Source organism: Echinops telfairi, unplaced genomic scaffold, assembly GCF_000313985.2.
Source record: "Echinops telfairi isolate 266 unplaced genomic scaffold, ASM31398v2 ScPeMD7_7425;HRSCAF=8463, whole genome shotgun sequence".
Taxonomy (NCBI): Eukaryota; Metazoa; Chordata; class Mammalia; order Afrosoricida; family Tenrecidae; genus Echinops; species Echinops telfairi.
In genome coordinates, this window is record NW_022111325.1 from 2,954,674 (window position 1) to 2,970,576 (window position 15,903).

The 15,903-nt window shown below is 46.8% G+C and overlaps 1 protein-coding gene across 1 annotated transcript; it reads left to right on the forward strand.

Moving 5' to 3' along the window:
* The first annotated feature begins 1,536 nt into the window (after positions 1–1,536).
* TSACC (TSSK6 activating cochaperone) lies at positions 1,537–15,875 on the forward strand. Its single transcript, XM_045298501.1, has 3 exons — positions 1,537–1,597; positions 12,791–12,913; positions 15,652–15,875. Exons 1-3 carry the CDS (start codon positions 1,561–1,563, stop codon positions 15,864–15,866), a joined length of 375 nt encoding a protein of 124 aa, XP_045154436.1. The 5' UTR covers positions 1,537–1,560; the 3' UTR covers positions 15,867–15,875.
* The last annotated feature ends 28 nt before the right edge of the window (positions 15,876–15,903 follow it).

Genomic DNA, 15,903 nt, shown 5'->3' on the forward strand with positions numbered 1-15,903 from the left:
AGGCTGTGAGCTGTACCAGGAGGTGAGGGCTTACGTTTTGCCCGTTCCTGAAAACATTTCCTCAAGCGTTCCTTTGATGCTGCTGCCGTGTTTCTTCCCCACGTCCATGTCCCTCGCCTACCCTTCATGCTTCGTCCACTCAATGACGGCTTTGTTAGAGACGACAGCAGCAGTTCAAATTGCCGCACTGCACAGGGCAAGGACTGATGTTGCAGAAAATAAGCGTGGGGGGAGCACTCTGTTAAGATCAAGAATAACTTGGGAGGATTTTGTGGTCCATTTCTTAGGGGTCTCTTAAGGTTTCGGTCTGGCGAATTCTGGCGCTTTGAGAAAGCAATAATAGAAACTGCTTTTCCAAACTAAGGTGCCCCGGTGGGGTAGTGGTTCCGCGATTCTTCAAACACAGTAATTGAGAACCACCAGCCGTTCTGCGGGAGACGGATGGGGTTTCTACCCCGTGAAGAGTAACTCACAGGGGCAGTTCGACCCTGTCCTGTAGGGTCGCTATGAATCGGCAGTGAGTTTGGGTGTTGTTTTTATTCCCAACAGTTTGATTGGCAATTGATTTACATATCATATAATTCAATAGTTCAATCATATCACCCCCACATCAATTTTAGAGCATCCTCCTCCCCCATGGTTAAATCGCATTTAAGATGATGTGTGCAATTACAATCCATGTTAGTGCTCCCTCCCACCTCCCGTCTTTATTAGTTACTCCCGAAATCCCCTTTCCCTCTCTGAAACCCCTCTCCCTTGTATCTCCTCATATCAGTTATTCTCATTATGCACCCACTCCTCCTGTGCTTTACAGCTGGGAGACCCAACCGAAAACAATAGGAAACAAAATCGCCCTAAGGTGGTCAGGGTAAAAACATAATAGTGTACAGATAGAAATACTAATAATGCGTAAGAAGAAAAAGATCCCCCAACAATAATAAGCCCAGGGAAAACATTTCTGTCGTGGGATCAGTATGAGATATTTGCACCCAGAACCAATTCAGCTCACCTAAAAGTCATCCAGCATCATGAAATTACAGTGGTCTGCCTGATAGGCTGATCGAGACTCTTGCCTGTGGCTACAGCATATCTGCCAGCAGCTCAGTCTGACCAGATGCGCTGCAGATGGGTTTTGGGCTCCCATGGTCCCCCACAGCCTAGCTGGGGGTCGGGGGTGGGGGGGTGGGGGTGGGGGGGCTGACTGCTCCTGTAAAGATGATAGCCGAGAATGAGGAGGGCAACACATGTGCAAATGTGCTTGACACAATGGATGGATGGATAGATTGTGATAAGAGTTGTACAAGCCCCCAATTAAATGATTAAAAAAAAGATGACAGCTAAGAAACCAGACAGGGCAGTCATCGGGTGTCTATGCGTTGAAATTGTCTTAATGGCACCTAATAACAGATTATCAATAAGTCCCTCTCTTTGGCCATGAAAAAGGGACCAGTCTGAGACCTTCCGAACCTTATGAAACTGGCAATGGTGAAAATCATGTGTGGGTTGTTGATGATGTGATGCTCTGATTCCTCCCCAGGCACCACACCTGTTGGTACTCCGATGGAGCAGCGCACTAGTCAGCCTGCCAGTGGAAAAGGTGTGTGTCACAAGCCTGCTTCCCTTCCCTTCAAAGCCACGACTTCCGAATTGGGAAAATGGTTTCTGGTTGCATGTTCATTTCCCCCCGTGACTTGGTTAATTGGAAAATATTTCCATGTGGTCTGCATTCCCCACTACTTGGGGACATTGCTGTATTCCCATTGCCTAGAACTGGGTTGGTCATAGGTAGATCCTCAAAAATGATTCTTCTTTTTCTCTGTATCTCTTCTTAATAGGTAGAACAAGGCTTTGTGTCCAGGAAGCCCATAAGACATAGGGTTCACCGGAGAGAACAGACACTCCGTTTGAGTGGGACAGTCTCCTGCCCCCCTTGTGGTCAGGGAAATGCTGAGAGTATTTCCCTGACACTCCAGATCCTGCCGTCTTAACTGTAGGTTGGAGGCCAGCGCCAGTGGGAGTAGATTATTTAATGAGAGGCCTCCTCTGCCATAGCTTTGACATAGTTTGCTCGCTCACTCCACAGAGCACACATTGCAGTGGTAAAAGAGCATGACTTAGGATCTGCGAGGCCAGCATTGCCACGGCATAATTGTGAATTGTGAGCAAGTAAGTTTCTTGAAATAGCACGGGGATAATGCGGCCTACCTCGCAGGGTTTCTGTGAGAAAGGTGAGTGGGCTAGTACATATAAAGCATGTCATTTTCCCGGCCCCACCCCCTTTTGCTGCTCCCCAACCTAATCCTCTGTGGTCACTGTCTAGTCAGAGATACAGCCCCTCAGGTAGGACGGAGCCCTGGAGGTGGCTGCCCACTGAAAGGCTGCCAGCTGAACCCACCGGGCAGCTCAGAGGGAGAGATGTGGTGGTCTGCTTCCTAAAAGTGGGCAACTTTGGAAACCCTACGAGGCAGGTCTGCCTTGACCTGCCCTACAGAGTCGCTGCAAGTCAGAACCCACTGGAAGGCAGTGGGTTTTCAGCACAGATCATATGGAAAGTTTTCTAAACCTTAGCACCAGTAGAGCATGAATCCTCGGGTGCACAGGCAGGACTTCGATGATTTAGAAATTCCTTGGCCTGGAGATTCACAAAATTTCAAATAGAAAATATCTTGAGACCCGAGTTTCAGCTAATATATCCTTACATCAGCTGATACAAAGGGCTCGCACAGAAAGAAAATATTTTGAAAATTAGGATGGCAACATATGTACAGATGAGCTTGATACAATTGATGTCTAGATTGTTATAAGAGCTGTAAAGCCCCCATAAAATGATTTATTATATTTACATATATATATAAAGAAAGAATATATATATATATACATACATACATCTCCATCTCCTTACATCTGTACGTGGAGGAGGAGAGGGAGGGTTGGAAGATACACAGCACACACACACACACACACACACACACACACACACACATGTTCCCCTTCACCAGAGTAACTGACCAAGAACACAACAGGTTGCTGTTTTCCTAGGTTCTTTGACCTTCTTTCTAGGCAGGAAGCTTACTAGCCTGGACACCATCTTCTCTTCCTGGGCCATTTCTTCTTGTGCATCATGAGTAAAGGACAAGACTAAAGCATCTTCCTCCAAGTGGCCTACTTCTCGCACGAAGAGCCCCTTCCTACCTTCCACATTCAGGTGCCCACAGAGGTACCACTTCCTCAAGACACATTACTAGCTCCACGAACAAGGGTTAACAACCAACAACCAAACCAAACACAAACCAACCCCAAACCTGCTGCCATCAAATGGACTCTAACCCACAGAGACCCTTACACAGGGTTCCTGAGCTGGTGGCTCCTTGTAGGAAGCAGTCCATGGATTTGAACCACCAGCCTTGTAGCTCGTGGTCTGTGGCCCACCCGACAGCACGGCCAGAACTCCTTACGCTCTCCCAGCACGTTCTGAGGCATCATAATGTATGTGATAGCCACCTGCCATGAAGGACTGTGAGTTCCACAAGAGCAGTGACCACGCCTGCTATCCCCAGGGCACACACGGTAACATGCCTCGATGTGTATGGATTCATCCACTTTTTTTGTCTTCTTTGTTGATCTCATCGTGGCAGTGAGTTTCCTGGTCCCAGCCATGGTTCCGCTTACCTGTGCCACTTCCTTTCATCGTCCAAACTCCTCAGAAGGGCTTCCCCATAGCCCCGGTGTCCTATTCTCTGTGCTTTGCTGTAGAGCGCTCACTTATTATTTTTATTATTTTTACCTGATAGATGTTTTCAGAACAGATTTTGGTTTACGGAGAAATTGAGCAGAAAGTGTCAAGAGTTCCCATACCACTCTCCCCTGCCCCATCCAGTTCCCCTGTTCCAAACACCTTCCCTCCGGGGTGCGCTTAGTACAATTGGGAGACCAGCAGTGATACATTATGACCAGCTGAAGTCCAAGTTTCAATCAGGGCTCCAACGTTTTGTGCTTATGAGCCGGTGAGGCTCATGGCTTAATATGGCAGCTTGTCCTCAGTGGCTGACTTGGCAGTTGGATTGTTCACTGGAACTCAGAGCCATCCCTCCGGCTGTTGTTCTACACTCCCTGTTTGGATTTCCTTCTCTCACCTCAGCGTCAGTATGTCCACAGTTGCATTTTTGCTAACTGGCACCTTGCTGTGAATGACAGAACCCTGACTCAAATGCCCTTCGGTGGAAAAGAGGACTGAAAGGTTTGTGCTGTGGGGAGGGCTGCTAAAAGAGTTCGCACACCGAGGAAGAGCTGCAGAAACCAAGGCCTCAAGAGTTGGAGCCAGGGAGTCAGCATCTCCAGGTATCCAGCGCTCTCATGCCTTCTCTGTGGTCTCTACTCTCTTGCCTGTACCTGCTTCTCACAGGATGCCGGCCGGATTCAGTAGCTTTCACTTTACATCTTCCCGGCATGCACGTCAGAGGCAAGCAAGCTTCTTTGACATAGCATACATATATTGATCCCAGGGAATGACCCTGGCCCGATTGATCTCTCGTGTGCTTACTCCTGGGATCAGTCACAGTTGCCCAGGGAGAGCAGGTATCATGTGTCACATGCCGTTCCTCTTGGGAAAGGAACCTGACTGCATTGTAGCCTGGAGTCCGGAAGGGCAGGGTCACTCATCTGTCTCCAACAGGGCTCACCATCTCTCTAAACATTAGTTGTTTTCTTAAACTTTTTTGGCTAAGGTCATCTATTTTCCTATTGAAGAATCTCTTACATGTTCAACCCATTCTGTTTGATACCTATAGATTAATCAGAGTGCCATTTATAAATCATATTACCTAATCCCTAAGAGCTTAGTGGCTTTCTATTCTACTCAGGAGAAAACGGGACCATCTGAGATTTGCTATTTGTAAAGGGTTTCCCATAGCGCATCCTGCTAACCCCCTTCATCCACCCCTAATTCTAGACATTTTCCCAAGGCTCCTGACCACTCCACACATATTCTTTCCTCCTTGTCTTTGTTCATGCTAGCCTCCTTTTCTCTTGATTTGCAGTGTAGTTTCTACTCATCGAAAGCATACCTATTTTTCAAGGCCCAGTAAATATCTCCCAACCCCATGGCGCCTCCTCTGACTACTGAACTCATACTGATCCCTTCCCCCCTTTTGAGCCGCCACTTGGCTGTCCGATTGCTGCACTGTGGTGGCTTGTATGCTGCTCGAAGTTATGCCACTAGTATTTCAGATATCAGCAGGATCACGCGCAGGGAACTGGTTTCAGCAGGGACTCCAGACTAAAAGCAGACTGTGAAGAAGGAGTAGGCGATCTCCTGTGGGGTACCAGTGGCCCCCACAATCGCATGGGTCCAAGGGCCGTTGTGTAATTGAGGGGTAAAATTAAAGAGACATCAGACAAGACAAGACAGGCAAGTGATCACCTCTGGGACTGCCATGACTCCAGGTCCCAGGTGGGCCTAGAAAGAGAGACTATAGTTCCAGTAGAGGCTTATATACTCTCCAAGGCAGCGGTTCTCAACCTATGGGTCGCGACCTCTTTGGGCTTAGAGGTTATCAGCCATCTAGAGCAATCAGACCCTATAGTCTATCCCACCCTAAATAGAGCCCACTCCCTTCTGATAAGGATCATGGATTGTTCTCCTGTAGGAGAGCTCAGAGACACCTAAGGTCAAGCCAACTCGGGAGGACCAGGGTTCAGCTGCCATCTTGACCCGAGAGTCCCCCCGTCTTGCTACCTGTATGCCTTCCTGGCACGTGCATGCCTCCCTTCCTGTTGCGTGTATACCCCTAGCTCGCCCTATTGTACAACCCCTTCCTGTTGCATATCTGATTGCATGTAATTAAGGGGGCTTGCACACTCCTAAAGTGCACATAAGCCTTGTGTGGAAATATATTCTCTTTCTGCGTGGACCGGGCTGCTGAGACCATGATGGTCCCGGAGGTGAGCACTTGCATGCCTTATCTGGTCTGATGCCTCTGTCATTTTACCCCTCAATTCCACAACCGCCCCCTGGACCTGTTTTGTGCACCAACCACGAAAGCTAGTGATGAAGAAATTGAAGAATTCTACCAACTTCTATCTGAAATTGATCCAACATGCAATCAAGATGCATTGATACTATTGATGAGTGGAGTGTAAAAGTTGGAAACTAAAAGGAGAGTAGTTGGAACATATGGTCTTGGCGATAGAAACACAGCTGGAAATCACATGATAAAAATTTTACAAGACCAAGAACTTCTTCATTGCAAACACCTTGGTGGCTATACACATGGACTTTATCAGATGGAATACCTAGGAATCAAATTGCGCTCTCTGTGGGAAGAGACAATGGAGAAGTGGGTGTTTTAGGCCAGAATAAGGTCACAGGCCAACTGGAAGGGCGCATTAATTACTCATGTGCAAATTCGGTTTGAAGCTGAAGAAAATTTAAACAAGTACATGAGAACCAAAATACAACCTTGAGTCTCTCCCACCTGAGTCTAGAAAACGTCTCAAGAACAGATTTGACTCATTGAACACTAAGGACAGAAGACCCAGCAAGTGGTAGGATGACTGCAAGAACATCATCCAGGAAGAAAGCAAAATACTGGGGGGAGCGGGGAGGGAGGGGAAAAATGAGGACCTAATGTCGGGGGTTTAAGTGGAGAGAAAATGTTTTGAGAATGATGTACAAATGCGCTTTACACAATTGATGTGTGTATGGATTGCGATAACAGTTGTATGAGCCCCTAATAAAATGTTAAAAAACAAAAACAAAAACAAATATGCTTGATACAATCGATGTATGGATTGTAATAAGAGGTGTAAGAGCCCCCAATAAAATGATCTTTAAATTAAAAAAAAAACCGTTAAAAATAAAAAATAAAAAGAAAGCAAAATATTAAGACAAGACCAAAGTGGATGTCAGAAGAGGCTCTAAAACTTGCTCTTGAATGAAGAGTGGCTAAAGTAAATGAAAGAAACGATGAAGACCTGAACAGAAAATTTACAGGGCAGCCTGCAGAAGATAAAGTAGAATATACTGAAGAAATGTATAGAGATGTAGAGTTAGATAGGCCAAAAGAGGAACATATTCAGCCTATCTCAGATGGAAAGAACTGAAAAAATTCAAGCCTTGAGTTGAAATATTAAAGAATCCCATGGGCAAAGCATTGAATGATACAAGAAGCATCAAAGGAAAATGAATGAAATACACAGAACCGTTGTGCCAAAAAGAACTGGTTGGTGTGCAGCCATTTCAAGAAGTAACATATGATCAAGAACCAGCGGTGTTGAAGGAAGAAGTCCAAGATGCACGGGAGATATTAGTGGAGGAGAAAAACCCAGCAGGGGCAGGCTCTAGGAATCGACAGAATGCCAACTGAAATATTTGAACAAGCCGATGAAGCCCTGGAAGCACTGTTACCTGTGCCAAGAAATTGGAAAGGGAGCTACCTCCCCAACCTACTGAGAAGAGTTACATCTCTGTGACCATTTCAAAGAAAAGTGACCCAACAGAGAACAGAAATTATTGAACAAGATCATTAATAACACATGCAGGTAAGATCTTCTGAAAGAGAATTAAAGAACAGTTGTAGCAGTACATCAACAGGGAGATTCAAAAGAGGGCATGGTACGAAGGTTGTCATTGCTGATGGCAGATGGCTCTTGGCGGAAAGCAGAGATTGTGTTGTGTTTCATTGACTATGTAAGGTGACCAGATTTTAACATTGATAAAGCGGGACACCATTGATAAAACTCATATCCTGGCGAAATAGCCCCATGGCAGCTGAAAACCATATACCCTAGCTTGTCATGCATTCTTTCCAAAAATCTGGACTTTTAAAAAATGCCGTGGGACGTGGGGAAAATTGTTAAAAATCAGGACCATCCCTCCAAAAGCGGGACCTCTGGTCACCTTAATGTAAAGGCATTTAGCCGTGTAGATCTTGGAAAGCTATGGATAACATTGAGAAGAATGGGAATTCTAGAACACTTAATTGTGCTCATACAGAACCTCTGCCTAGAGACAGTCATATGAACAGAGCAAGGGGACTCTCTGTGGCTTCAAACCAGGCAATGTGTGCACCGGGCTTGTGCCCTTTTTCTATGCTTACTCCATCCGTATTCTGAGCAAAGAAACCCAGAGCTAGGCTCATTCAGCATCAGGTTGGGGGAAGGCTCAGGACAGCCTCTGATATGCAGATGGCACCGCCTTGCTTGCTGGAAGCCAGGAGGACTAGCAGCAGCCTAAAGAAAACAAAAATAGAACTGGGCCCGTAAACCGCATTATGACAAATGGAGAAAAGATGAAAGTTTTCAAGCATTTCGTTTTATTTGGATCCACAATCAGTGCTCATGGAAGCTGCGATCCCAGGACGCATTTCATTGGGTCAATCTGCTGCACAAGACCTTTAAAGTGTTGAAGAGCAAGGATGTTACTTTGAGGACTCAGGTGTGCCTGACCCAAGCCATGGTATTTTCCATTGCCTCATATGCGAGTGGAGCCCCGGTGGCATAGTGGTTACGAGGTAGGCTGCTAACCGCAAGGTCAGCAGTTTGAAACCACCAGCTGCTCCTTGGGGAAAACACCAGGCTTTCTACTCATTAAGAGTTACAGGACTGTCCTGTCTCCCTAATTCACCATCTGATCTCCCGTGCCTAGGAGGTGACTGAAAATACTGTGGAGTGGGTCAGGCGCACCTTAGCTCTCAAAGTACCATCCTTGCTTTTCAACACTTTAAAGGTCTTGTGCGACAGATTGACCCAATGAGATGTAGCGTTTGATGGCTGCTTCCATGAGCATTGATTGTGGATCCACGCAAGATGAACTCCTTGACAACATTTTTTCTCTGTTTATCATGATGGTGCGCATTGGTCCAGTTGGGAGGATTTTTATTTTCTTCATATTGAGTGGTAGCCAATGCTGAAGGCTGCAATCCTTGATCTTCATCAGCAAGTGCTGCAAGCCGCCCTCACTTTCAGTAGGCAAGGTTGCGTTAACGAAGGTTGTTAATGAGGCCCCCTCCAATCCTGATGGCCACAATCTTCTTCATTTAAGCCAGCTTCTCTGATGACTTGCTCGGCATACAGATTGAATAAGTATGATGAGAAGTTATAACCCCGATACACATTTTTCCTGGTTTTAAATGATGCATATTCCCTTGTTCTGTTTGTACAACTGCCTCTTGATCAAGTTCCACATCACGGTGAAGAATTCTGGGAGTCCTATTCTTCTCAAGGCTATCCATAGTTTATTATGGTGCACCTAGTCAAATGCTTTTACAGAGTCAATGAAACACGAGGAACCATTTCTGGTATTCCCTGCTTTCAGTCAACATCCATCTCACATCAGCAATGATAGCCCTTGTTCCATGTCCTCTTCTGACTCTGGGCTGAATTTCTGGCAGCTCCCTGTCAATGTACGAGTGCTGCAACCATTGCTGGATGATAATCATCAGCAAAATCTTACTTGTGTGTGATAGCAATGATATTGTTCAATAATTTGTGCATCTTATTGGGTCACCTCTCTTTGGAATGGGTACAGATATGGATCTCTTCCAGTCAGTTGGTCAGGCAACTGTCTTCCAAATTTCTTGGCATACAAGAGTGCTTCCGGTGCTTCCTCAGCTTGTCGAGACCTTTCAGTGGCTGTGCCATCAGTTCCTGGAGCCTTCTGTTTGACTCATGCCTTCCGTGCAGCTTGGACGTCTTCCTTCAGGACCATTAGTTCTCTTTTTAAAAAATCATTTTATTAGGGGCTTGTAGTATTAAATTAAAAAATGACGCCAAGGGAGGTGGGGGACCAGCCCCCACCGCTAGTACTCCTATTACTACTACTCGGATTCAGTAATGCACAATTGTACGGTTGAGATATATAAGCATTATATTAAAGTCATCGAGAGCATGAGAGATAATACAATAATACAGTCAGGCATGTTACATGATAGCATTGCTTACCTCCGCCCAGCTTAGTGGTCCACGTGGAGAGAGGGGGAAGGGAAGGAGGGCAAGGGAGCAAGGGAGAGGGGGAAAAGAGTCAGGGAGGTCTGAGTCTGAGAGTTCTATATTGCTGACTCATGCCTATATAACTTTTGGGGGCATGCCAGCCCACTAATTACAGGTAAAGACATACGTCACAGGGAGGGGTTGCACTATAGAGTACACAGCAATGAGAGGGTGGTCTAGGAGGTGGCCTCTGGGTCTCCATAGGAACCATTATCAGTAGGGTGCAAACCCCTCCTACAGGAGCCTGTCTAATGGCCTTAGGATCCAGAGAGAGGTAACCCATTGTCTCTAGCAGCAGGGAGTAGGGCTAGTGCAGCCTGGCAACTGATCGCCCTCAGTGGAGGGAATGCCTGCGCATCTGACCTCCCCCCACAGGGGCTTATACAACTTTTATTACAATCCATGCACACATCAATTGTGTCAAGCACGTTTGTACATCCCTCATCATTCTCAAAACACTTGCTCTCCACTTAAGCCCCTGGCATCAGATCCTTATTTTTTTTCCCTCCCTCCCCCCTCCCTCATGAACCCTTGATAATTTATAAATTATTATTTTGTCATATCTTACCCTGTCCAAAGTCTCCCTTCACCCACTTTTCTGTTGTCTGTCCTCCAGGGAGGAGGTCACATGTAGATCCTTGTAATCAGTTCCCTCTTTCCAACCCATCTTCCCTCTACGCTCCTAGTATCACCACTCACACCACTGGTCCTGAAGAGATCATCCGCCCTGGATTCCCTGTGTCTCCAGTTCCTGTCTGTACAGTGTACATCCTCCGGTCTAGCCAGACCATTGGTTCTTGATCAGTGGTACCTCTTGAAATGGTTGCATGTCGTCTAGTTCTTTTTGATGCAGGGACTGTGCATTCCTTCCATCTTCTTTCGATGCTTCCTGCATCATTCAACAGTTTATGCATAGAATCTTCCTATATTGCAACTCCAGGCTTGAATTTTTTTAGTTCTCTCAGTTTCAGTTATGCCGAACGCGTTCTTTCCTTTTAGATGTTCTACGTCTTGGTCTTTGCACGTCTCGCGATAATATTTTTCTTCTTAAGCTGACCTTTGATGTTTTCTATTCAGCTCTTTGGCATCATTTCTCCCATTTGCCTGAGCTACTCTGTGATCAAGAAAACATTTCAGTCTCTTCTGACATGCACGGGGTTCCTTTCTTTCTTGCCTGTTTTTTTAATGACTTTTTGCGTTCTTCGTGTATGGTGTTCTTGATGTCCCCCCACAGCTCATGTTGTCTGTCATTGGTGTTCAATGCATTAAAACTGTTCTTGAAACTCATGTGGAAGATACTCACGGTCATATTTTGGCTCTCATGGACTGGTTTTAATTTTCTTTAGCTTTGATGGTGCCCGGCTATCAAAAGATATAACATCTGGGGTCTTAAAGGCTTGAAGGTAAGCAAGAGACCATCTAGCTCAGAAGCAAGAAAGCCCACATGGAAGAAGCACACCAGCCTGTGTGATCATGAAATGCCGAAGGGATCAGTTATCTGGCATCAAAGAACAAAAAATCATATCATTGTCTGCTCACCTCCATGATACGATCACTGAAGACAAATGGGTGCATAAGCACATGTGGAGAAGAAAGCTCATGGTGCCCAGCTATCAAAAGATATAGCATCTTGGGTCTTAAAGGCTTGAAGGTAAACAAGCGGCCATCTAGCACAGAAGCAACAAAGCCCACATGGAAGAAGCACACCAGCCTGTGCGATCACGAGGTGTCGAAGGGATCATGTATCAGGCATCATCAGAACAAAATTGTGAATGAGAGGGACTAGTGTGGAGTGGAGACCCAAAGCCCATTTATAAGCCACTGAACATCCCCTTACAGAAGGGTCTCAGGGAGGAGACGAGCCAGTCAGGGTGCGATATAGCAACGATGAAACATACAACTTTCCTCTAGTTCCTAAATGCTTCCTCCCCATCCACTATCACGATCCCAATTCTACCTTACAAATCTGGCTAGACCAGAGGATGTACACTGGTACAGATAGGAACTGGAAACACAGGGAATCCAGGGCGGATGATCCCTTCAGGATCAGTGGTAAGAGTGGCAGTACCAGGAGGGTGGAGGGAGGGTGGGGTGGAAAGGGGCAACCGATTATAAGGATCTACATATAACCTCCCTGAGGGATGGACAACAGAAAAGTGGGTGAAGGGAGATGTCAGACAGTGTAAGATATCACAAAATAATAATTTATAAATTATCAAGGGCTCATGCCGGGAGTGGGGAGGGAGGGGTGAATAGCTGATGTCAGGGGCTTAAGTGGAGAGCAAATGTGTTGAGAATGATGAGGGCAACAAATGTGCTTTACACGATTGATGTATGTGTGGATTGTGATAAGAGTTGTATGAGCCCCAAATAAAATGATTAAAAAAATTTTTTTTTCTTCAGCTTTAACCTGAACTTACATAGGAACAGTTGATGGTGTGTTCCACAGTGGGTCCCCGGGCCCCATTCTCACTGCTGACATTGAGCTGCTCCATGGCCTCTTCCCACAGACGTAGCCAGTTTGATCTTTGTGTCTTCCGTTTGGAGAGATCCACGTGTATAGTCACCGTTTGTGTTGTTGACAAAAGGTGTTTGGGAAGAGAAAGCCATTGGGAAAATTTCATTCTCTTTCAATTCCACGTGTCCATGAACTTTCTGAAGCCACCTGGCCTCTCTGGCTTTAAAGATGTTTAGGGAAGGGCCACCGCCATTGGTTTCATAAGCCAGATCCGGGCATCTAATTAAATAGGCCATCCCTTGTTGAAATAAAGTCTGACTTCCTTGTTTCTGACTTTTATTCTAGTCAAAGAGGAAGTTAGTGCTGTGTCTCTCTGTCCAGCCAAGCCCTCCCCCAGCTACATTGATCTTCAAGCCAGTTCCCCAGGAGACACACCCGTGAATACCCAGAGCAGAAAGCTACTTTCAGGTGAGGATGCAGGCAAGCCTTCCAAACTGGGCTCAGCATGGGGATGGGTGGCATGGAGGGAGGTGCCCCGGACTTTCTCCTGTTGCTCCCAAGGCACCTCCAGATCCCACCCCCAGTCCGCCACGCCCCACCCATTGGCAGCTTGTCTATAGTTCCATTGATTGAATCTTCTTCCTGGTTCTACCCATTTATATTCTGTTCCTGCTTATTAGCTAGACTAAGCAGAAGTGCAGTGAAACTCTTGTATGCTTGCTAGTGGTGTTAGTGGGAAGGTAGTCAGGGAAGGAAATGATGGCCATTTGGTCTGTCTCAGTTTCTTTGAATTTCACTCACTCATCTTTCTCTTGGGGAGTCAGGCGTATTTGGCAGTTCTGTAGGAAGCTTAACAGAGCGTTGGTCAGTCATGAAGGTGCACTTCCTGGTGATCCCTCCACCTCTGAGGGAGAAAAATGAGACTTTCTGTTCCCGTAAAGAGCCCACGGGGCTCATATTGTACTCCATCCTACAGGGCCGACCTGAGTCAGAATCCACTCCATGGCAGGGAGTGAATCCTAACCCCTGTTATTTATTGCTTTATTGGTTTGGGTTTTTTGAGGAGTCCAGGATTTAACAAAGAAATTGGAACCAGTAACTATACAAACAATAGGTTCTGCAGTTACCAGGGCTACCTACGAGCTGGCTGTGCACAGGATATTTGAACCCATTGGGGAAAAGTGGGTTGATACACTAGGAGTAGTTGAAGTTAGCTGAAAGGAATAACTTAGCTCACTGTCAATGAAACACTCTGTTTATCTAAAAGCAGTTGAGGCATCTCCTGAGTTCTCTTTTAAATTTATGATTAATTGGGAGTTAATGCATGGGTCATTCCATAGTTCAGGCACATCAAGCACAATTGTACAGTTGCCACCACAAGCCGTTTCCAAACATTCTTTTTCTTCCTGGACCCTTTGACATCGTCTCCCTTTTATCCTACCCTACCCCCACCCCCACCCCACCCTCCACACCCCATCACTATACCCACTGCCGAAACCCTGATTCTACTTGCTGTCCCTATAGGTTCATCAGTCCTGGGGTTCAGACACCGAAACACACGAAAACATATAACACAACTTCATGAAGGTGACTTCCAATGACAGAACACCTCTGAGATACACCCTAATGTGAACAAACAAAAACAAAAATACAGAAAATGTTGCATACCAGATCAGGTCCAGCATGCATCAGAGGGGAGATCAACTAGCAAAGCTTTAACTGTTGGAGTCAGATTTGTCCCATAGATCTTCTGCGGTCAGTCATCTCTCCAGCGCACTCTGTTTAGTAAGGCCTTTCCTCCCATCCCTCAATCATGGACAGAGGGAGATCACTGGAGGGTTATTCCCTATGCGGTGCTCACACATGTATCTTGGGTTCCCACTGTCACCCACAGCCTTCTGCAAATCCCGGTTCTCACAATTTAGGCTCTGATACTAATCCCTCCTTTGCCTTCGGATGATATGATTTACAGTCCTTTGGTGACTGATGATGGTGTGCTTCTTCCATGTGGACTTAGTTGACATCTCACTTAGATGCTTTAAGACCCCAAATGCTATTTTATCTGATAGGCGGGCACCATCTACTTTCTTTGCCACATTTTGCTATCGCACCCGTCCCCTCTGTGTTCCCTTCCCGAGGGTGAGTATCGAGCAGGTCCCTGATGTAAGAACTACTTGTTGTTAAGTTTCTCCCGAGTTCTTAAGAGGGAGGTTAGACTTTGCTCCCCGGCCATTTCACACAGTCATCAAATACTCACTAGACACACGTATGTGCTGGCACGGCCACCGAACCACACAGAGGCCGTCACGGACCTCCTCTGGCTCCCCTGATTGCCACGAGGCAGGCTCAGACACATGCCTGCACGCTCCCTCCTCCTTCATCTATTCTGACACCCACCCACGCTACGCCCGTTGTAATGACCACACAGAACTCGCAGACAAACTCACAATTGTGGGTGTTTATTAGGAAAGATAACAGGCTCCCACAGTGAGGATCGGCAAACAGCAAGGATTCAGTCACTGGTCCACTGCAGGGCCTCTGCTCCGCCAGCAGCCAGTCTCCCTCCCTGAGGACTCAGCTTCTCCACCATGTGGTCCTTTGTCTTCTGCCTCTGTAGTGCAGGAAGCCAGCTACCTGTGCCTCTGTGTCAGAGCCCCATGAGCAGAAGGTGCCCCATCCTCTCTATGCCACAGCCTGGTGCTCTGATCCTGGACATGCTCTTCAAGGTGGTCCTGGGGTTTCCCTGTGTCCCAGGGGCTCTCATGCACTGAGGGATGGCTGTGATGAAGGTGTGGTCTTGGTCTTTTAGCTGGCCACATCCCCAAGGAAAACGAAGCCCCCCCCCCCTGTAGTAAAGTAGTCTTTAAGGTGCCCCTAAGGAAACAAAGGGTATGAGTTGGTTCACACCCACTCCCAAGGTCAAGACTCCACCCCACCTTGATCCTGTAACAGAGAAATGGGACCGCGGCCACAGCAGAGCGTCCAGAATTCAACTATGTGGCACCAGGGATTGTGGCTAGAAGGGCTGTTACCAGACTAGAGTTAGGTACTGAGAGCACAGCCGCACGGAGACACAAACAGGCCGATCTGGGTGGGGATGGGCCAGGACGGAGGCGAGGGGTGATCTCATTAGAGCCCTTCTCCCCTCAGTACAATGACGAAGCCTCTCCTCTTTGTCCCCCTCCCCCCCACTGCTCTTCCTTCAGGAGTTAAGCCCCGGTCCAAGGAATGCATAGGACTCCTAGAATGTATGTATGCCAATCTCCAGCTTCAAACCCAGCTGGTCCAACAACAGATGGCCATTCTGGAAAATATACAAGCCTCCATGGCACAGGTGGCTCCTGGGAGGGAAAGCACGCCCTCTCTCCCGGCTGTGTCTGGTAGTCTGCTTTTAGATCAGCTGCCCCAATTCAATAAATGAACTGTGGAACAGGGTTGTGTGGACTCTGCCCTTCCTC